Below are 22,835 nucleotides of genomic sequence, written 5' to 3'. Positions count from 1 at the left end.
GGATAAGTTCGCCTTTGTAATGCCTATTTCTGTGCCATATTTGTGTTCTGTGTTTTGTACAATAAATGTATTGTACAAAACACTCTTAAGAGTTTATACATACATACATTACACTACCGCTATGAAAAGACATAATATTTCACTCTTGAGCTTGCGTCGCGAAAGCACTGATGTTATAATTCTGTATAAAGTCATTAACAACATTATCGACGCCCCTGAGTTATTAAAATCTCTTTCCTTTAGAGTACCCCGTCGTTGTGAGCGAGCATGTAGAAAGAAGAACCTCTTTTATGTTCCTCGTAGTGGAAACTTCATACGCGAGAAACGGTTTCATTAGAAGAGCATGCAGGATGTATGATGATAAATTTCAAAATTTAGACATTTTCAATGAGAAGTTATGTAGCTTCAAACGACGGACCTTGAACTATATATTATAGATAAGTTAACTTTATTTAATTGCACTTTTTGCCTGTTTTCAGGGTTCCATATCCAAAGGGTAAAAACGGGACCCTATAGTACTAAGACTCCGCTGTCCGTCTGTCTGTCACCAGGCTGTGAGGTCTCATGAACCGTGATAGCCTAGACAGCTGAAATTTTCACAAATGATGTATTTCTGTTGCCACTATAACGACAAATACTAAAAGGTACGGAACTTTCGGTGCGGGAGTCCGACTCGCACTTGGCCGGTTTTTTTACACTTTATCTCTATAAGTCTGATTACCCTATATTGTAACAATTTATTAAATATAAGAGACTGTTTGTTTCTAAATGAAGAAGGCAAATAAATTATGGCGTCGCTGCGCAGCGCAGCTGTTGTATCGAGCACTTCGAGCAGCAGCCTCGGCCCGATTCGAACTTTAAGATACGTCAAGTATTACGCCAGATGCGATATGGATTAGATATGTCAGTGTCAAAAGCGACGTTTTTGTTTGAAGAGCCTAATCCATATCGTACCTGGACGTAATATTTGACGTATCTTAAAGTTCGAATCGGGCCGGTAGACACTCGGGGGACGCTAGTGTTGGGTGGCCCTGAATCTGTAAGCGCCACTTGCACCATCGAACTAACCCGGGGTTAACCGGTTAAACCGTTAACCCAATTTAAAATTGTACTGGTAACCATGGTAACTTCAGGTTTAACCGGTTAACCCCGGGTTAGTGAATGGTGCAAGTGGCCCTAAGAGGTCAGTATTTTTTTAACCCGTAAACGGTTGTGTCCTACGTTTAGCAACGGAATACTCGCAACGGCCAGTTTTTGTGGCTCGATCCGCTTAGGGGCGTAAATTAATGATAATAACTTATAAGCTTACAATTTATAAGCTATCTGCCGGGCATTGGCTTACAGTTAATGAATGGATTTAGTGGCAAAAAATGAGTACCGAATAATTTTTACCCTATATTGCCGCAACAGTTCATGAATATTTAAAATATACATAGGTAAGGTACAGTTACCGTAAAATATTTTTAATCTTTTCAGTATTTTCACCGCCATTTGAACAAATAAATAGTCCTGTGGAAATCCTAAAATAAATGAAATTTAAAGCGTAATGTTCTTGTTAGGCCAGGATTACACTCGTAAGTTTTACTTACGTAAGTAGGGACAAAGCTATTTGCTAGAATGAGATAACGATATTCATATCTCATTCTGTAGTATAGCTGTGTCCCTACTTACGTAAGTAAAACTTACGAATGTAATCCTGGCCTTAGGCAATATTTTTTAAAGCTGTATAGGAAGGTACCTACTCGTAATTATGAAAGCAAGTAAAATATACCCATTTTTAACCATAATAGTCCACAGGAAAAATATCCGCTTTTCAGAACAGTTACTTTTTCATATTTTAATATATTTTTTTATGTAAGTATAATATATTTTTTCATATTCTTAAATAAATAACATTACTCATTCACTCACTGTATATCACTTACCCATTCGATTCCTTCGCGCCTTTTAGTAATTGAACTGAAAGTAATTAATTAATTACTAATTACTTTGATTGACTGGATGCGAACTAAGATCCTTTGATTTAGATTTAGATTTTAGATTTATTTATTTTATAATATTAATTTACATTATAAGTACTTTTTTTGTATCGTTAATCTAAATTAATGTGCCTTAATAGAATGATTTAATAAAGTTAACGTTTTATATTTTGTTAGCTTCTGCGTGAGACTGCTACCTGCGACTTCGTCTGTGTAGAATAAATACTTTCATAGTAAATTCCTCCCCTCCCCTTCTTTTCACCTCTTTAAGGGATGTTTTCTGAAATAAAAACTATACCATGCCCTTTTCCGGGACTCAAACTATCTCCTTGCCAAAGTTCACCTTAAATCGGTTCAGCATTTAAAGCGAGAAGACGTAACAGGCAGACTGAGTTAGGCTGAGAACGCACTGAGATTATCTTTTTTCGGTTTCAGAACCGCAAAAAGTGTAACGTACGGGATGTTACATAAGCGCACGCACTTAAAAGACACAAAGAAATTAATCGCAGTGCGTTTAGAACGCCTTACTTTCAACAACTTTCAGTAGGGCTTAAAGGATTATATTAATTTAGAGTTGAACTGTTAAAGCGTCTTTACACTGTCCGAGTGGATATCAGATAGAAGTAAAATGAATAAAGTATGTGTTTCACTATTTATTTATTCATACAATAAATCATTATTGATAAAAAAAAATCTTAATGCAAAAAAGGCAGACTTGATGCCATAGGGCACTCTCTAGCAGCTGTTTTTCACAAAGGCACCATCCGACATCCGATATCGGAGAGGTACTTCTGATAATTTCATAATTTCAGCCATGTCGGACTCTCGTCAGCTGTCAGATCGACATTATCGGATGTAGCATTCTACATCCGATACTGCGGAAGCGAATGTAGGACCCTACATCCAATATCGGATAGGACAATGTGAAAACACTATAACAGTTCATGTCTAATTTATTGTGAATTTTAATTTCCTTTTAATTTAAAGTTCTCCATTATCTTTGAAGAATGATTTTGATGCAAAGTTATTTTATACAAAAGCAACCATTATTCTCCAATGGAGTGGAAAGTAACTGCGCTAATGGCCTAATGAAATTCAAAGTTTTAATGGTCTATACTGATAGTCAGCAGGGCTATGATGCTTTTGACACCATATCATTTATAATTTAATGCGTAAAATGACGGTAATCTGATAAGTTATTTAATTTGATAAAAAGTTGCTAGGATAACGTATAAGATGACTCATTATACTTCACGGCGATATTAAAAGTCTTCTAAAAGTGATGAATTAACGTTTAAGCGAAAAACTCTTACCATTATCCTTATTTTAAGGAAACAAGGTTTACCGACGATTAATTGAGTGTATTACTGTTAATACCTACTTAATACAGAAAGTCTTAACTTACTTAATTACTTAATATAATAGTCCCTATCCAAAAGGGAACATAGCACGGTAGTCGCTTATGGCGTTATTACAAAACCTTTATAATATTTTATAATACTACTGAGATTATGAACGGTACCATACCGCTAACCACTTCGTTCTCTCGTCTAGATTCAAAGATTTATTTATTCAACATAGGTAAGTTACAAGATGTTAAATAAATATTTCAGTATCACTATGTCGTGCCTATTGGCATACAAATTCAATAAAAATAAACACTAATCATAATATCACAGAGAAACAATAAGAGTCAAAACAGGGTTATGTCATGCAGTAAATCTTAATTAGGTAATTCAGTCAAAATTTCTATTATAGAGTCTATTGGCCTCTCTATCGCTCTTGCATACAAGAGCGATATAGAGGCAAAACTACGATTTTTAAATTTCGCATGCTTAACGAACGTAAGCGCCTCGCAGCGTCTTACGCAAACGAACAACTCGCGGACGCGAAACGAAGAGGCGCGGCGGGCCCATGGCGTTCGCGTTCGCAACGAGATCGCCCACGTAGGACACTTCTATAGGTAGGTATCAAAGGATTGATTCACCCCGCGTCGCATCGCTTCGCTTCGCGTTCGCGTGTTTTTCGCCTACGTACTTAGTACGCTGCGTAAGAGCGTTTTCACATTGCCCGATGTAGGATCCTACAACCCCGTAGTCAGGACGCGGAGCGCCCCCGGGCGCCGTCTTTAGCGGTCACGCACACTAAAATAAACATTATGCCTACACATACGCACACAAACAAATATTATCGGTCAGACAGCTAACGCGGGGCTCCGACATGGCTTAATTTATCGGAAGCGCCTTTCCGATATCGGATGTCGGAAGGCGCCTATAAGAAAAACAGTTGCAGGAACTCCATATGGCATCAAGCCCGCCTTTTTTGCGTTATATGTCGTCTTTTAGTAATAATTAACTATTTATTAAATGAATAAATAAATACAGAAAAACATATAATAATGTCTCACATTTTACTTTCATCCGACATCCGATATCGGATCGGCAATGTGAAAACGCTCTTAAAGATTTCTTTTGCCTACATTTTGTTTTAAATGTTACGTCCTTTTTCGTAAAAGAGACCGGAGGTAGTTTATCGAGGCTAAAGATAAGGGAAACTTTTCCAATATTAATCTTGGGAAAGAATAGGGTATGAGATGTTTGACACGTCCCATGTTGAAACTTATTGGGATGTACGTGATACTGGGTTTTACATGATTTACATTGTTGTAAGAAATGCATGTGCTTACAGTGATAAAATAGCGTTGAATAAAAAACTTACCTAGCCATGATTGTAAACACTAGTTCGATTATAATTTATAATAACTAATAAAGATCGAAAAAGGACGTAACATTTAGAACAAGATATAGGCAAGATATACCTTAGTGTGAAAGGCGCTTACGCCGGCACCGGCACGCATGTAACCATCAGCCGAGCTACAGCTAAAATGGAACTTTTAAAGTCGTAGTTTTGCTTCTTTATTTTTAAGTATCTCATGAAATTGTAAACTGTCGACAAATAAATCGAATTATTGATGTAGTTATTCCCATTTGTTCCCGCCCCACGTGACCGCCGCCATACATGAGGCGGGGAAAACTGGGACTGATTTATATGAAGCGCCTATTACCATCTGTGCCCGGCGGTGTATTCCACCAATTTTTTTTTTGGAACCTAGTAAAAAACAAAAAAAAAATTTAACTTTAAGGTTGTAATATTTTTTCTATATAAAGTAGGTAAGGACACTTTAATCACGAATAATTTCCTACATTGTGCATTGACCCGCCACTTCCTATATTAAATCATTCATAAAATTACGAATCGTTCTTGATTCTTTCAAGTTTCAAACTTCACTTTATAAAATTAAATTAATGTATTATTTTGTAGCAATATGAAATATCTTCCAATATTAAGTGGACTTCTTTTGTAGCAATATTAAGTGGACTTGTTTGAAGTCAAAACTTTCCTAATGGAGATAACGCAGTTATTTAATTGAGTCGATGGTCCTTTCCGCTTCCGGGTTTGGTTCCCGATTAATACCAGTGACGTTGATTAATACAATTCAAATTTAAAAATAGAACCTTAAAACAAAAACAAAGGTTGAAACTTTGTTATTATTTGACAGCTGAGATCAGATAAAATAAGATTTTGGTGCACGACGAAAATCAGGTTACCTGGATAAGGATAGCTGGAAGAGATAACCCAGTGGAACTGGAACTGTGTCATGGATGCTAAGCTAATCGTTTTTCTAACTGTACAAGTAAGGCACGTTTAATTTAAACTACTAAAACTACTCTTAATATATTTTCTGGGATAAACTCATGAATAATAAAATAAAAAGTTTTTCATAATAACACGAAAAAAATTTAGTTTTTCAAAAATCCAAAAATATTTTGAAAATACTGACTTACACAAGAGATAAACCAAGAAAAGTCTGCAACGATTTTGATAGCACACGCAGTGCAGTGTTATTTATACGTCATAATTTCATAGAAGTTTGACGTTTGAAATACCACATGCACTGCGTGTGCTATCAAAATAGTTGCAGACTTTTCTTGGTCAAACTCTAGCTTACTAGAACAACCTAATTGCCGCTGTCAGCAGATCCAGGATTGTCTATTCTAGTCGTTACTTACCCTCCTAACACCCTGTAATAACTAATAAGCGTCAAATGAAGTGAAATGAATGTTCTAAAATGACTAGCGGTCTGATTCGAACTTTAAGATACGTGAAAATTTTGCTTAAGATACGATATGGATCGGATACGTCAGTGTCAAAAGTGACGTTTTTATTTGAAAAAACAGTTATTTATAAATATATTGTATTGTATTGTATTCTTTATTGCAAATAACAAGATCCATATTACATTAAAATCACGAGCACAATTAAAATAACAATAAATAGGTACATTAAAACAAATCTTAAAATTAAATTAAATTAAAATTTCCGTCATTAAACACACAAATCAAATAAAAAGGCACATTACAAAAATTCAACAAATACAAAATAAATATTAATAATGTCAACAATGTGTCTTCTTTCTCTTTGCCCTGTTCCCATTATTTGGGGTCGGCTCTCCTCGTTCTCATGCGCCAGGACCGTCTGTCCTGAGTTGTCCTTGGGGTAAGTTGGGCTCGTTCCAAGTCGCGGGTCACAGTAGACCACCACGTGGCTTTAGGTCTTCCTTTTCTGTTTGCTTCCCTGTTCGGCAATGCCAAGGCTTGCCGAACTACGTGGTCTTCGGGGCGTCTCATCACGTGGCCATACCAGCGAAGCCTACTTTCCGTGACTTTATCTGTGATGGGCGCAACTTTGTAACTACCTCTGATGTATTCATTTTTCACTTTATCGAGTCTTGTTACTCCAGCCGCCCACCTCAGCATCTTCATCTCTGCCACATGTAATTTTTGTTCGTGCGCCTTTTTGATTGCCCAGCATTCAGCACCGTACATCATTGCCGGTCTCACGGCTGTTTTGTGTGTAATATATGTAAATAAATAATTGAAGAATCTTCGCTTGTCTCAAAAGTAATTTTATAAACCATACCTTTTATCGAACATAATTATCAAGAATTTCCAAGATACCGCGGATTCTGAAATCAGAATGATTATGATTATATCCTGCGATTCCCGCGGTGGCATAGCTGTCATATTTGGGTCAAGGTATTGCCATCATAAATATCGCTGCTATCCAAATCAGATTTTATTATCGAAGGGTTCCGTGACCCAATTTATTGCTAAATCAGTTTTGCTTATTTATTTTTACAATAATAGGGATTAGGGACTAACTAATATGCAAGGGGGGTAAAATTATGTTTTTTTTTTTTTCAGATTTAACAGTTTGATAATTGTTAGAGATGCTACGAATATTCGGCAATTCGGTATTCGACCTATCGGCCACTTTGCCGAATATTCGGTATTCGGCCGAATTTTGCCTACTATTCGACCGAATACCGAATATCGGCTATAACTCCTATTTTTAGAACATCTATAGAACCTCAGGAGTAATCACACGCTTATATACATTTCTTCTACCCCTTATATTTAGCGCCTAATGTTAGTTGGGGAATCTACCAATACGTCATTTTAAAAAATCCGTCCTGTATCCTAAGCTACAGGATGTACTGAATCATGAGTACTTAAACATATAACCCTTCTTTCTGATTAAGTCGCAGTCGAGTAAAATGTTGATATTGGGGTAGAACGTGTACAAATTTATAAACAAAAGTGGAATTCATATTCCTCCAAGTGTCCTATTAAGAGAATATCCACTGAAAACCTTTTAGAGTAAAACGCGAATTTCTCCAGATTCGATTTCGAGAAACGAGGATTTCTTACACATTTTCCAAGATAGCTGCGATTCCTCGAGGTCCCCAAATGTCAAATGGTGTGGACATGAAAAAGGGATCTTTAATTTATATACATACCAAATTTCAGGACTGTTCTAGGTATTTGTTTTTATGACTTATAAATCATATTTTTTTAAATCTTTGTTTAAAAAAAAGTCATTTATTGTCGCAAAAAACAGAAAACTTCAGTAAACAGCAATGGTCAAAGAAAAATAACGCACAATAAGCACAATAACCTCCTATATATCTCCTATATACCTCACCTGTATATCACCTACATACATATGTACAAAGATAGATATAACTTCGTAATAGATGGATACAGTCTAAGGAAAAAACGTGCCTCGAAAATCAAGAAAATTTGATTCTCGTTCAGAGGGCGCTACTAGCTTTGGCCTACTGTCGTATAGATGGCGTTGACGGTTTCGTTTGTTATTTAACAATTTTAACGCATATCAGTGAAAGAACATGGGTCAAAATCATAAAAATAATTAATGCAAATAAAAAAAATCATTTATCCATATTTAAAGATATTTTATCGTATTTTTATAAATCTTCATTTTTAGTTTTAAAGTGTGTCGACAGATGGCAGTGAATTTACTGGGGTTACAAAATTTACTATGACAGTACCGCTCTATGATATGTATGTATGTATACATATGTGTGTATGTGTATGTATGTGATGGTTTTATCACCTGTATAGCTTTCAGTGTCCAACGAGCAGGTCCAAATCCTTTGTATTGTTATCAATGTTTAAGGTACAGCGGCGGTAACAACGACGCCGCAACAGTAATGCAATTGCAGTTGATATCCGAACGTCACCTTTAATCGCTATTTAGCTTTTAACGACAACAGAAGTTAATCCAGCGCCTATTCCCAATATTAATGGCTGATTTATTTATAAAATACCTACCCACTAAAGATCAGTTATTTTCATTTCTTTTTCATGCGGTACCCTAAAAACGCAATAAATTCAAGATGCCACCACCACCACCTTGCCTTCCATTAAGCTTAAGAAAATATCAATACCTCTGATGCGTTGTTAACATTAAGAATCTTTAAGAGGGAAGTACGAGTATACCCTCGTCCATACAAAAAGAGACAATGTTCTTCCACTTCTAAATATTTCCCATTTTCCATGATTATTATTATGTTATTGACATAATGAAAAACTAGGTTTATAGGTTTTTATTTTTTGAAAATTTGCAGGCTTACAAAAATTTTTTTTTTAAACCTATAAACCTAGAATATATTATGCTGAAGCAATCGACATCAAAATCAATGAGCTGGCAGCTTTCTCGCACAACGTATCAGCATTGCGATACAGCGGGGAAATGCCGCCAGCATCCTTGGTACAATGCCTCAAGGGCCTATTTTAGATTTAAGCTAGTTATTAATTTCGTTTACGTAGTACCACTGTATATATCTTGTATGTAAATAAATGTATAATAAATCAGTGATTTGTTAAGATTTAGTTAGTGGAAACCGTTTTCTCCCGAAATGGATATTTCAAAGAAATAGTAGTATACCGTTGTTTCGTTAGGTTCGCAAACGCAAACAATGCTTTACTTGTACTCGTATGTGTATTGCTCAAACTGCATGTCAATAGAGTAACTTATATGGTTCGTCAAGCAAATCTTGTCAGTAGAAAAAGGCGGCAAATTTAAAAAATGTAGGTGCGAAGGATTATCGTCACATAGAAAATTTGAATTTCGCGCCTTTTTCTACTGACGAGATATGCTTGACCGACCATACATAACTAGGCCTTAAACAGTTCTTTGACAAGTTTTCACTGTGACATTGATGCACCGAGGCGGTTTGTTTACAGTTAGCCTACCGCGAAACGCGAAAATCGAAATTTCGTTATCTGCCTCTCTATCGATCGAATAGGCAAGAGTGATAGAGAAGCAGAAACCGAACTTTCGATTTTCGTGTTTCGCGGTAGGTACGCCCTACGATTGTGCTAGTGACACCCTCTACACAGAGTTTTGCGTAATATTCCCTATTAAACAAGACTTATTTCTTATTTCAGATGATTGACAATGGCACAAATAAAGCATTTTGAGCTGAACGGCGTGCGAAAGGAATATTATACACAATAATTATATAGGTAGGTAGGTACATATACTAAAGGGAGGGGGGTTATTTTAGGCTAAGTGTAGAATTAATTTTTATTTAAGATGTTTTTTTGTTAGGTTTAGAGTCAATTTAAATGTAACGTTTTATAGTAAAATGAGCTAATTTTGAGTAGTTATAGGTAAATTGTGTTATAGTATTGATTTTAGTTTGAATTGTATTGACTTGTATATTGTAACATAATCTAAACTGAATATTTTAAATAAGATTAAGTGTCCTCCCATCTTCATCTTACGGATAAATAATATCTTCGGCGAATAAAAGAATTTTCTCAAATATTTCGGGCATTTCTTTGTCTTCTTATTTGTTTAGAAACGTTCTTAAAATATTCCTCCATTTTATACGAACATTCCACGCTCCTACATACGGTCGTAACATCACAATATACGTTATCAACTTGCGAAAACTCGTATCTTACTTTACTATGATATTCTAAAAGCAACCTAATTTTGTTCGTAGTGAAGTCCAAATTTTAAATTGCCTATATTTCTGTTGTTATATGGAACATAGGATGGAAAAATAATTTGATATGGCAGAGAGGATACTATTGGAGTTTTAAAGGGAACACATGTCTTTGGTTGTAAAATCGTTTATATTTCTACTAAGTTCAATTATAATACCACGAATATACTAGTATAATTATGTAGTTTAATTAAGACGCATATACGAGTTTCATCATCATCATTGGCCTTTGTCATTGCCATCTATTGTAGACGGTTTATGGTGTAACACCGGCGAAACACCGTTTTTGGTGGCTGAATAGTCTGATGCGAGACAGACATGGCCTACCACAGGCCTGACAAGAGAGATTTGCGGAAAACTGTACTGAGGCGCCTTGTCGTCGTTTTTGCCTCTTGTCAGCGAGTGCGGCGAACCAGGTCTCATCACAAAACTTGCGACCTTCCACAACATGTCTGCACCATTCCCCCCGCTGTTCTGCGACTTGCGAGCCTCTCCCAGTCGGTGGTCGATATGGAAGGCAATCATGTCCCTCTTTGCGCAATCTTTAAAACGAAGCAATGGCCTCCCAACGTTATGGCTCCTCTACACGATGGCACAGCGTAGGACCAGCGAGATGCTGCTACCAAATGGGCCGGTCCGCTTGGAAAAAGAAAAATTGGACATCCACGAAAAAGATGGGTGGACGATATTACAAAAGTATCCGGCAAAAACTGGCTAACGGTAGCCCAGGACAGAACGAGGTGGAAGAATCTGGAGGAGGCCGATACCCTACAAAAGGGTTCCCTATAAATTAAGTAAAATAGGATTTGAATTTAAATTATGTACCCTGTATGGTATGCAGCTAAGTTATATGGGAAATAAAGGCTTTTTTTTATGAAATAGGAGGCAAACGAGCAGACGGATCACTTGATGGTAAGCGATTACCGCCGCCCATGGACACCCGCAACACCAGAGGGGTTGTAAGTGCGAAATGTAAGTGGAAATACCGCAGGCGACAGTTCATTCCACAGTTTAGCTGTGCGAGGCAGGAAGTTTCTAGAGAAACGCACAGTTGAGGACTGCCAACCATCTAAGTGGTGGGGATGGTAATGCTGTCGCGTAGGGCGATGGCGAAAAGAAGCGGCAGGGATTAATCCGAACAATTCCTCTGAGCACTCCCCGTTATGTATTATTATTATACTATTATAGGTAAATGTAGTATTGAAGTATCTATCAATATCATACTCAATGTGACTGTGCATGCGTCAATACCGTAACTCAAAATTCTAATTATCATATGTATCCGTGGTCTGCAATTTAATGAGCCTCGTTTAGGTGAGGTCCAGTTTATTTTTAGAAGACCTCGATTTGTGACACAATGGACACTTTCGTTTTATAATTAGGTATGTGCGTGTGTTAGCTGTAGGTAAGTAATTGATATTGGGACGGATTTTAATGGTTTCTTTACGCTATCTGATTCAGGAAGTGTAGCCATGTGTTACCAAAACGATCTTTATTATTTTTGCCCCGAATACCGGGCTATGTATGGTCAAAAAACATTACAGTAGTATGAAATGTATGAATACTTAAACGTAATAAAGTGAAACATATCGTCACTTTTTCTCACCACGCGATTGAATGAAACAGATATGTGCCATTTATTTCCATATAGCTTCAATTAGAAATCAACCTTATCGACAAGCGACAATGTGGTATCTTTTGGTTGAAAACGTCACATATTGTCCTGATTTAAACTTTCACTATTTCTACACATTATTAAATTTCAACGTACGGGAAGCTATTGAGTATTGAAATCAAAAAACATTGCAATTTTCAATCGGGACGAGGGTTTTAAGATCTCATCCACATGGAATCCAGTCATTAGTACCTAATTGTAACCGGAAACGAATATCGACAGTCGATAAATCGAATATCGTTAGTGATGTGTGTCGACAGAGTAACATCCCTAGTGCGCAAAACGTTCAAGCTGACAAACAAGACCAAGTGCGGGTAGTTCGAAAAACTCGCGCGGCTAGAAGATGTTGATGTCAACTTTAGCCTATCTTCTCCGAGACCACGGGGACAACGCGGACCTCGAAACGTCGGATGTAAATCTTCAAACATACGCGATTATGTCCCGTTTTACAATAATTACAATTTAATAAGATATTGTTCTGTCATCTTCGCCCGACTTATTTTGAAATATGTCGCCAGCCATATCGTATTACCCACGGGTATTACCTATGTATTATACTCGTAATATGAGTAATGTACATACGCGACTTGTGACCTACGTTGAAAGATTATTCTTAGGTTATTTTTAATAAAAGGTATTAGGTTCTGATAAACATGCACATGGTGCCTACGAGAAAACCTTAGAGGCCTCGTTAGAAACGAGATGCCGCGGCCGGGAATCTAAATATAATGTTCTATTTCTGCGGATTTTTTCTTTAAGATTCGAGTTAAGTACGTCATTACATGCCTTGCTTCACCCGGATGTTTGATACCAAAGACAAAAGCGTAGCTGTGGTTCATTTGATGCGCAAAAAGCTAGAGTCAGACCAAGCTAACTCGGCAGCGATTTTGATAGCACAGACTGTGCAAGTGTTATTTTAAATGACAAACTTCTATTAAATTATGACATTTAAAATAACACTTGCACAATCTGTGCTATCAAAATCGCTGCCGAGTTAGCTTGGTCTTAATCTACCTTCGTTCAGAAATCGCTCTTGTTGGTATCTATACCTAATGGATTTTCAACGTTTTAAAGTTTATTTTATTCGATTTATGCGGCTCTCGTCTTAACAAACAAGACAAATTCTTTAAACAAAAGATGGTGTTGTCTTTCATCAAAGATAGATATAACTCCGTAATAGATAGATACAGTCTAAGGAAAAAACGTGCCTCGAAAATCAAGAAAATTTAATTCTCGTTCAGAGGGCGCTACTAGTTTTGGCCTACAGTCGTATAGATGGTGTTGACGGTTTCGTTTGTTATTTAACAATTTTAACGCATATCAGTGAAAGAACATGGGTCAAAATCATAAAAATAATTAATGCAAAAAAAAAAATCATTTATCTATATATACATTCTATCGTATTTTTATAAATCTTCATTTTTAGTTTTAAAGTGTGTCGACAGATGGCAGTGAATTTACTGGGGTTACAAAATTTACTATGACAGTACCGCTCTAGTATAAGTTACTCTATGCTTTCATCAATGCTCTTTAACTTTTCTCTTTAGCATGGTATTCGGCGTTCTCAACGCCTAACGTCCAGCTAACTAAACGGACTGATTGGAACTTTAAGATATGTCAAAAATTTGTAAAAGATACGACCTGGATCGGATATGTCCGATCCATATCGTATCTTTAGCAAATTTTTGACATATCTTAAAGTTCCAATCAGGCCGTTAGTATATTGTCGTTCAACAATTATTTTATCGATGTAGTCAGTCCATAATTATGACAAACATTTACCGACAAACATCAAACATCATCACAACACATTGAAATAATAAAAACACGAGTTGAGAGCGGCGCACTAAAGTTTATGTGATCTTTTCCATACACTTTTTAAGTTCTGATAGGCGTTTTCTATAAACGAATTGTCACTTCGCTACTTGGCCCAAACAATTGTCAGTTCAAACTCGATGATACGCCCTCCTACAGCGGTAAGGTCCCTCAATCACCACAGTTACCTTAAGGCGGTTCCCTGAGCCAAAAGGCGAAAAATCTCCTTACATGATCATGTTTTTCTAAGAGGCGTTGATATTAGTAGATGTGATAAAAATATATGTAGTTCTTGACTATATTATCTTTAATAACATAGCTTCAGATACACGAATTATGACACTTCGCTCGATACAATTAATTCCCAAAGTAACCACTAACTCGGACTTTTAATCCAACTTTACTCGGTTATTTATTATGTCATACTATAAACAAAAAAAGAAGAAAAAACAATCTTAACTTAGATAGTAGTTTCATAGCTTTCGAATTTCGATATTGTAAGGTAACGTTTTTAAAAATAAATAAAAATCGACAAAATTCGATCAAAATTGACACTTGGCGTGCATTATCTTTCCCGTTCTTTCTTGCGAAATATGACAGAGACAGCGGCAAACCGATGGAACGGCCTTAAGGTCAGCCCGATAATAAGTACAACCCATTGAATACGTGTCTAAAATTAGATACAATACTACATTGTGACTGCTATGGACTGATGTTCACAAAGCATTCATGGCCAGTGTAACTGTGAACTTGGATTATATTAGAATAGAATAGAATTCATTCATTCATGGAAAACACACACCACTATCAAAGGTGTGTTTGGTTTCATACAAACGTATTACAAAGAAAAAGTATATTTAAAACAAAAAGTATATAAGTAGGTACCTAGTTTACCACGAAATGGTCCCGCCTCAGCATAATGCTAACCCTAAAGCCAGCGCTGGTCTTCCGGCGAGACCATTTGTGGGCCACGAATGCAACCGTACAACACCGTATATTCATATTTGTATTTTCTTTATCTGTATTACACATACAATAGCGGTTAAAATAACATTCGATATCAATTCTCAAATTCATCGTATGCAAACGTGCATATCGCCATCATCGCTATTTAAGATGCTCATGCAAGCATGCGAATTGCGAATTGCGAAAAATACAGTTACATATAGTCTGCATCTTCTCAAATGACTTTTTCGTCCAAGACGGTTATCTGTTAAACTAAAGCCATTGTTCCTTTTCTGTGAGCGGTCGCCCATTGTGTACCATTGAGTCTGAGCGCGTGCTACGGCGCGTGCCATTGTCAGAGACAATGGTACACAATGGGCGACCGTTCGCACAAAAGGAACAATAGCTTTTGTTTAACAGATAACCGTTTTAGACGAAAAAGTCATTTGAGAAGATGTAGACTATAATAATGCAATATCTTTCACTTGCTTAATATAGGTAAGAGTTTTACTCTCTTGTGTTGCTAGGCAAAAATTTCGTCTTCATACTCCTTTCATTGTAAATTTCATCGTTTTTTGCCGAAACATTATTGATAAATAATTCATGGAAAAGGATGTTAATGGCGATATTCATAAATGCGCTACAAGTCCAATTAGCTATTAATCGTATGCCTTAATCTGTCATTTTGACTTATGTATTTGTATGAAAGGGATAAGCATAAATTAACTCAGTGAAGCTTGTCATCATAAAATTTTTGATTAAGGGAATAACACTCTTATGAGAATGCAAAATATTGTGGTCACAAATTTGACTGGTGAAATAAATGGCTTTCCACAAATGGGGTTGTGGAAAGCCACAAAGCACTGTTTTGTGGTGACTGGATTATCAAAATGTTAGCAGTTGAGGTTTTCAGTCACCGCCATACAGTCAGTATCAATAGTAGCGGAAAATATCTGCCACCCGGGAATACCTACTTTCCAAATAGAAATATATCTCTACAGCTCCCGTTCAGAAGTATTTTATTTTTATACCATGTCGGTGGCAAACAAGCATACGGCCCGCCTGATGGTAAGCAGTCACCGTAGCCTATGGACGCCTGCAACACCAGAGATATTACATGCGCGTTGCCGACCCTTTAAAAACCTGTACACTCTTTTTTGAAGAATCCCATACTGTAGCCCCTCGGGAGAACCTCGGCAGGGAGCTCATTCCACAGCCGAAGCGTCCGCGGGAGGAAATTCCTCTTAAACCGCACAGTACGCGACCATTTAGGTGCTAGGGTGAGAGGATGAACCCCCTGCCGATGGCGAGCGGAGCGGTGATAGAAAGCGGCCGTTGGCATCATGTCAAACAATTCTTCAGAGCACAGCCCATTGTACAAGCGGTCATTTGTCACAGTCACAGTCTAATTGTTCTTCATATATAGACATATCTCTTGTTGATAAGTTATTAGAGCTATGGAAGGCCAGCTTTGCGACCTTTTTGCATTTTACTCGTCATAGGAAGTTTATATTTCTCTGCCTTTGTTATTATTTATCAATCATTAATTCTAGTACCTATTTGGTGTGATGCGACACAAAACAGCACTTTGTCAACCGTATATTACGACGAAACCATGGATCGTAAATTCACTGTCACGAAAAGATACAATAAAAACATGACATGTGCGACTTGATGCTTTGTTTCTCCGTTGTTAAGAACTTTATGACTTTTTGATACATGTTTTGAAATAAGAGGTCACAATTTTTTTTTTTCATTTAAGGACGCACAAACAAAAGCGGAAAAAACATTGCATATCGAGTGTGACTTGAATGACCGAGGCCAAACCAGGACGTACAGTAATACGAGGAAGGCAATACTAAGCGAAACAAATATATCTGTATAAAGCTAAATGACCAAATTTTACAGGCGCGTTGGGAATGGAAACTGGACAATTTAATTTACCTACATGGGTTCCAACATCAGGAATGATAATTCGTGTGGGAAGGAAATGCGCAGGGGAATTGGCATGGCTAAGAGCGCCATATCTCAGCTTAAAAAATCAGGAGAGATCGCAATATTTTCCGTAATAAAAACAAAACTGAACTAGTAGGTACGGTTTTCTAGTCCTCGATTTTTTCGTATGGCGCTGAGAATTGGACACTGAAACTTGGAAACCGCAAACAAATTGACGCCTTTGACATGTGGTGCTGGAGAAAGATGCTCTGTATACCCTGGACAGCATTTCGGACTAACGTCTCCACATTGCGAAAACTCAAAATCTCCTCCCGGCTGTAATCCGAATGTGGTCCTGCACGCCTACACAGAGTTGTATACTTTCAGAAGCTCATTGTGACCGGCATAGTAGATGGAAAAAGGCCTCGTGGGCGCAGCCCAATACGTTGGTCTGACATGATCCGCACCGCTCTTGACTACGGTTAATAAAATCATAACGCCCTCCACACCGCTGGAGACAGAAACAGATGGAGAAAGATCGTAGAAGTGATGCAGAAGGGAGGTCACGAGTCGTGAAGGGAGGTCATCTTCTAGGGTCGTGACTCACGACCCTAAATACTGAGGAATACGACGCAAGGAGGAGGAATAAACAGACAATAAGGTCGTGTTAATATATTTTTGGAACGTTATCTTGTAAAGATGTTTGTGAACTCGACACAATCAATTCGCATGTTCGCAACACGATCTTTCCGATCCTTTTCGCGACTAACGATCGATTGAAATCAATCGATTATGTATTTGATTGCGTATATATCTTGACGTCAACTGAGACCAGTCCTGCCTACACATAGCTTCATCATGGACGCTACATGGCTTCTCACACGTTTCTTCATTAGAAATACAATTTAGATCTAAGTTAGATGGAATACGACATAAATTCGTATAAATTATTGAATTAGAAGAATAGTGATCAGTAGAAATGTCTTCAACCGAAAATTATTTCATCGCCATAGATATGACTTAAAAACCATACCTATACTTTTTGTAGTTTAACTTTTATTTTAGATTTTTATGATAGGTGTATATTTTTTGAAACGAATAAAACCTGTTTTATGTAGAAGTAGTTTGAACTCGATTGCTTACAGATTTCACATGTTTCTTGAAGCAAAGATAGTAAAAAATCCATTAAATAAATATGCTATTCTTAAAACTAGGCCTTAGACCTGTAGGTACTCCATCCCAGTTTGAGACAAAGTTCACTAGGTACCTAATACTAACATAAAAAAATTATTATTTACAACGACGGGACTTAATCGCGTAAAATAAGTATTAAACCCACCTCCGACGTTTCGAGGACGGCGTTGTCCCCGTGGTCTCGGAGAAGACTGGCTAAAGTTGACATCAACATCTTCTAGGCGCGCGAGTTTTTCGAACTACCCGCCCGTCGGAGGTGGGTTTAATACTTATTTTACGCGATTAAGTCCCGTCGTTATAAATAATAATGAGTAAAAATCGTGAAAGTTTAAATCAGTGTATAAAAAAATTAATAACATAAAAAATCGATGTTATTTCATTGTAGGAGACAGAAAAACAATATGTCCCTCCTTTTCCTTATTTGTCTGCAAATTATCTTTCGGTATTTTAATTAAGCCTACTGGTATATATTATGAAGGCGTTAAATTATGTAATGATTGAGCTCCACTGAGCCAAGGTGAAGGTCCTTCCTGACGTATTAAACGTGCCGTGATAACCCGGATAAGTCCCGGTACTGCGAAACGCCACAGTACAGTTAACACAACCAGTATCTTAAACCGGGTAAAAATACCACAACGCAGATGGCAACACTTATAGACTTGCGATTGATAAAGAAAGAATCTACCCGAGTATAGGCCAAAGGTGTGGCGCCATCTATTGGAGAATAACTTTTTCTTGATTTTTGAGGCTCGTTTCTTCCTTAGACTTTTCAACACACTTGCTCAAAACTAAGTTTTTATTCCGCCGATTTTTGGCTTATAATCCTAGATATTATAACACGTGCTTTTTCATTATATTATTCGACTGAGTTAAGAAGGTAACTGATTGCTAATAATATGCATGGAAACGGAGCCTTCTTTAATTGGTCGGACTGGCGGGCACCGGCGCCCCCCGACCGCCTGCCGCGGCCCGGCCTGCCCGGTGCCCGCCCGCGGCCGGGGCGAGGGGCGGCCGGCAGTATGACAGATTTAGACTTTTACTGTTTTAACAATTAAAATTTGATTAATATTTTTTTTCCTCGCAAGTGTGTTGAAAAACGTCGTATGAAACGCGTGTGCATTGGTCATTACACACATCGGCTTTCTTATTGCGCGCTCGCTTACAGCTCGCGCGCACAATATCGCCTCGTGCGTAATGACCAACTTAGCACACTTGTATCACAATGTACTAACTATTACTTATCTTATACGGAGTTACATATATCTTTGCGAGTAGGGTAGGACGGGGACAATTGTGGTGGACAACAACACGTTATGATGGAAACAAGTCAAATTTCTTGAAAATTACAATACCTATGCATGTGACGCAATACTCAGGCTATGCGGTCAGTCATTCTTAAACCCTGGACCAATAGCGCAAGAGCAACGCAGTAGTCTTGAGGAGCCTTTCAAAAATTTCTCGGTATAAAGTGAAGGACCTCTGTGCTCGCATACTTTTTCGTTTAATTTTTATTTTACTTATATATTTTGACTACTTGAATATCTTGTTGTTGCATTAAAACACGTTTGATTAAGCTATATGTATTAAGGTAATTACAACAAAGAAGTCTAGATGTCTTACATTATTTTTTTGCATCCCTTTCTTTGATCGAGGTCTTCAGACATTATACTACTCTTTGCTTCAGACGCAGATAAATCGTGAAATGTTTGTAATTTTTTTGCGAACTTTAGTTGATCTCATTGAATACCATGATAGTTATTTAAAAAATATTAGAAATGACAAATTATCTGTCATTCTGCCGAATATATTAAGGTGTTTCAAACGACCCCACATAGTGTTTCAATTAACACACCTATGGGGTCAGTTATATCTACCAGTTCAAATACTGCCAAGGTTATTTTATATTTACCTATACTGTGACTGGGGTACTACGCAACCGGAATGGCTGGGATAATGTCTTGCATTAAATTCGTCGGCATTCTGAGGTGTTTCGTCAACTGAGCAAAGATTAATTAGCGTACTCAAATTAGAGGTTCCAGGAGTTTAAGCACATTGAGTCATCAAGTATTTTGATTTCATAATTTGTTAATTGTATCTTGTTATCGAACGAGCGAGCGAAGAGGAGGTATGCATTAATTGTTGCTCTTTTCCAATTTTTAGGGTTCCGTGCCTCAAAAGGAAAAAACGGAACCCTTATAGGATCACTCGTGCGTCTGTCTGTTTGTTTGTTGATTGAAAACGGTACGTCCGACGGAAAATGTGTTCTGCTCATAATGAAAATGGAAAAAATCTATGTTTGCCCTGCTATGTATGAGAGAAAATGTCAATAAAAACCCGTTCAATAAAATAACACCTTATAATGAATAGAATCAGGCGTTACTTCGCGGAAATCCATATTAATGAATACAAAAATATTAATTTTTAACAAGCAGAAACGTCTGCGATCGATGCTATTAAGCTTAGAATAAATTTAAAAGTGGAAAAATTACTGCCTTGGGTGAGACTTGAACTCATCCAGAACATCCAGAGGCCGTGAGTTCAAGTCTCACCCAAGGCAGTAATTTTTCCACTTTTAAATTTATTCTAAACAAAAATATTACTTTGCTAATCCGCGAAAAAGGGAAGAGCGAAGGGTTTCCGTTGCCCGGTGTCAGACCGCCAACATCTCCTGAGGATGCCTCGTAGAGAGACTAGAGAGGCGAAACACGTGTCGAGTATTGTTTTTCTGGTGGTGGTTTGTTTTATTTATTTGCGTATTTATTTTTGCGGCGGGAGGGTGGAACATTAATTGCATGTAAAAAATACGCAAGTAAGTAGTACGGGTTAGCACTGACTGACTAGCTCGTTATCTTTTCGCGGATAAGCAAATATTTTTGTATTAATAACACCTTATGTAAAATAGTCACATAACATTTATTTCTTTGTCCCCAGGCCTCAAAATGTACGGGTTGCTACTAGAAAACATGGCGGAGTTCATCCGACAAACGTACGGTGAGGAGCGCTGGGAGGACATCCGGAGGCAAGCCGGAGTCGAACAGCCCTCGTTCTCAGTCCACCAGGTTTACCCTGAGAACCTCATCACCAGGCTTGCCAAGAAGGCTCAGGAAGTAAGTTGGAGACCAAATCTATCGCAATAGTGGTACGTTTCGTGCAGTGCAGGTGAAAAAGGGTGGAACGCCTCGATAGGTATTTTATATTTTTGCGCCGTGCGGCGCACAGCCTCGAGGCGGCAAGTTTTCAATATTAAAAATTCTTGCTTACTGTGGGGCTTATAGTCAATTTGTGTAAGAATGTCCTATAATATTTATTTATTTATTTAAAATTTGCTAAATATTGCGTGTATCGGAACGCGACGATACATCAAAGCAAGTTCACATAGAAATGAAAACAATAAATATTTCGGCACGCGTCTCGTCTTTAGGTAAATAAAGGCGTTTAATATTAGATACTATTAGGTCAGTCTATCAAATTATTACGAGAATACTTTCAATACCGTATTTCTGAATGACTTTAATTTTAATATTCTTATATTAAAAATAGCAGTCTATATTAGTGTTGGTAGTAACTCGGGTCGCGTCTAAATTTGAGAGTCTAAATCTGAAGAACTCCAGGAGTCGTTTTTACGCGACTGCGCTTAAAAACCTTCCGAGTCTTTGTAGTCCCGGTTAGAGTCCTTTAGTGAGTTTTTTAATCGTAATTTAAGAGAACGCAAGTCTTCGTATTACTTCATACGTCATACGATCCCATGAAATTTTAGTAACAAAACTTCCGTGAGACACAGACATATTAAATATATAAAGAACGAATTTTCGATCCCGTGAATTCTATTTAAATGCATTTTTTTTTACAAAAAAATGAGATTTAAAAAGGACTCGTCGCTTTAAAAAAAACTCGGGCCTCTAAAAAGTTAAAAAAAAACTCTAGTTTCGTCTTAATTATAAGAGTCTAAAAAATCGAGTCAGGTCTTAAAGCAGAGGGCTCAAAGGAGTCGAGTCTTGACCAACACTAGCTTTACTGTTAATACTCTTTATATTAAAAATAGCATTCTTTATTGAAACAACGATGTAGATTATCGTTTATATTTAAGTTACGGCACAGGATTATTTAAGTAAAGCTCACGTTTTTTATCAAAAATTAAATCGTCTGAAGAGTTTTATATATTTTAATACATTTAATACATGATCAGCATGATAAGAAAGTATATATTTTTTATAACCGTTGTTTGTTAAGTAATAAAAACTAAACTAGCATTAAAATAATATTAGTATACTTAAGTCGTAATAACCTGATATTGAAAGAAATTTTAACTGAGTTTTATGAGATATTCAAGATATTAAAGTTTAATTTGGTATGTTTGCTGTTATTCGTATTTTTGCTGTTTTTTTTTATTTCACTTTCTTAATACAAAATTTTAATGTTATTAATCTTCAGTAGCCGCCGGGAAACTATATTTCACCTTTTTGCCTGAAAGGTCACGAAATACCTCTGAATTTATCATTACGTACGGCAAAGAAGGTAAAAAACACCCTCAGATATACCCAGTTAGTTAGTTAGTTAGTTTTGCTGGGCATTTTCCGCAACTCGACATCCAATGTGCCTATTGCGTGAAACGAGGTAGCGCTACTCTAACCACCCCAGCTCCTCCACGAAGCCTAGCAAGGTCTTCAGGTTGCTAGTTGCTTCCTTTAGTGTGCATGGATTTCCTAGGTATTTGCTCCTATATACTTCTACCTGTTTACAGTCTAGGAGAATATGTTTTGTTGTTTCTTCTTCTGCCATGCACGCTCTGCACATGGGGCTGTCCGTTTTACCCATGATATGTAGGTGTTTGTTTAGTGTGTTATGTCCTGTTATTAATCCTACTATTTTACGTAATTGGCTTCTTGGTGTTTTCAGTAATATTTTGGTAAGT

At 37.1% G+C, this 22,835-nt stretch overlaps 2 protein-coding genes across 2 annotated transcripts in view; one reads left to right on the top strand and one right to left on the bottom strand.

Moving 5' to 3' along the window:
• The window catches only part of LOC134750775 (myrosinase 1-like), a 190,423-nt gene that overhangs the window by 18,678 nt on the left and 148,910 nt on the right, over positions 1 to 22,835 (bottom strand). The gene's annotated exons all lie outside the window — the stretch shown is intronic.
• LOC134750566 (soluble guanylate cyclase 88E) overlaps positions 1 to 22,835 on the top strand; it is a 131,811-nt gene that overhangs the window by 65,790 nt on the left and 43,186 nt on the right. Inside the window, exon 2 of the mRNA XM_063685774.1 lies at positions 20,855 to 21,030. Coding sequence (XP_063541844.1) covers positions 20,863 to 21,030 — 168 coding nt within the window. The 5' untranslated portion in view covers positions 20,855 to 20,862. The remainder of the gene's footprint in view (positions 1 to 20,854; positions 21,031 to 22,835) is intronic.

Source organism: Cydia strobilella, chromosome 20, assembly GCF_947568885.1.
Source record: "Cydia strobilella chromosome 20, ilCydStro3.1, whole genome shotgun sequence".
Taxonomy (NCBI): Eukaryota; Metazoa; Arthropoda; class Insecta; order Lepidoptera; family Tortricidae; genus Cydia; species Cydia strobilella.
This window is presented reverse-complemented; position numbering and strand designations above follow the sequence as displayed.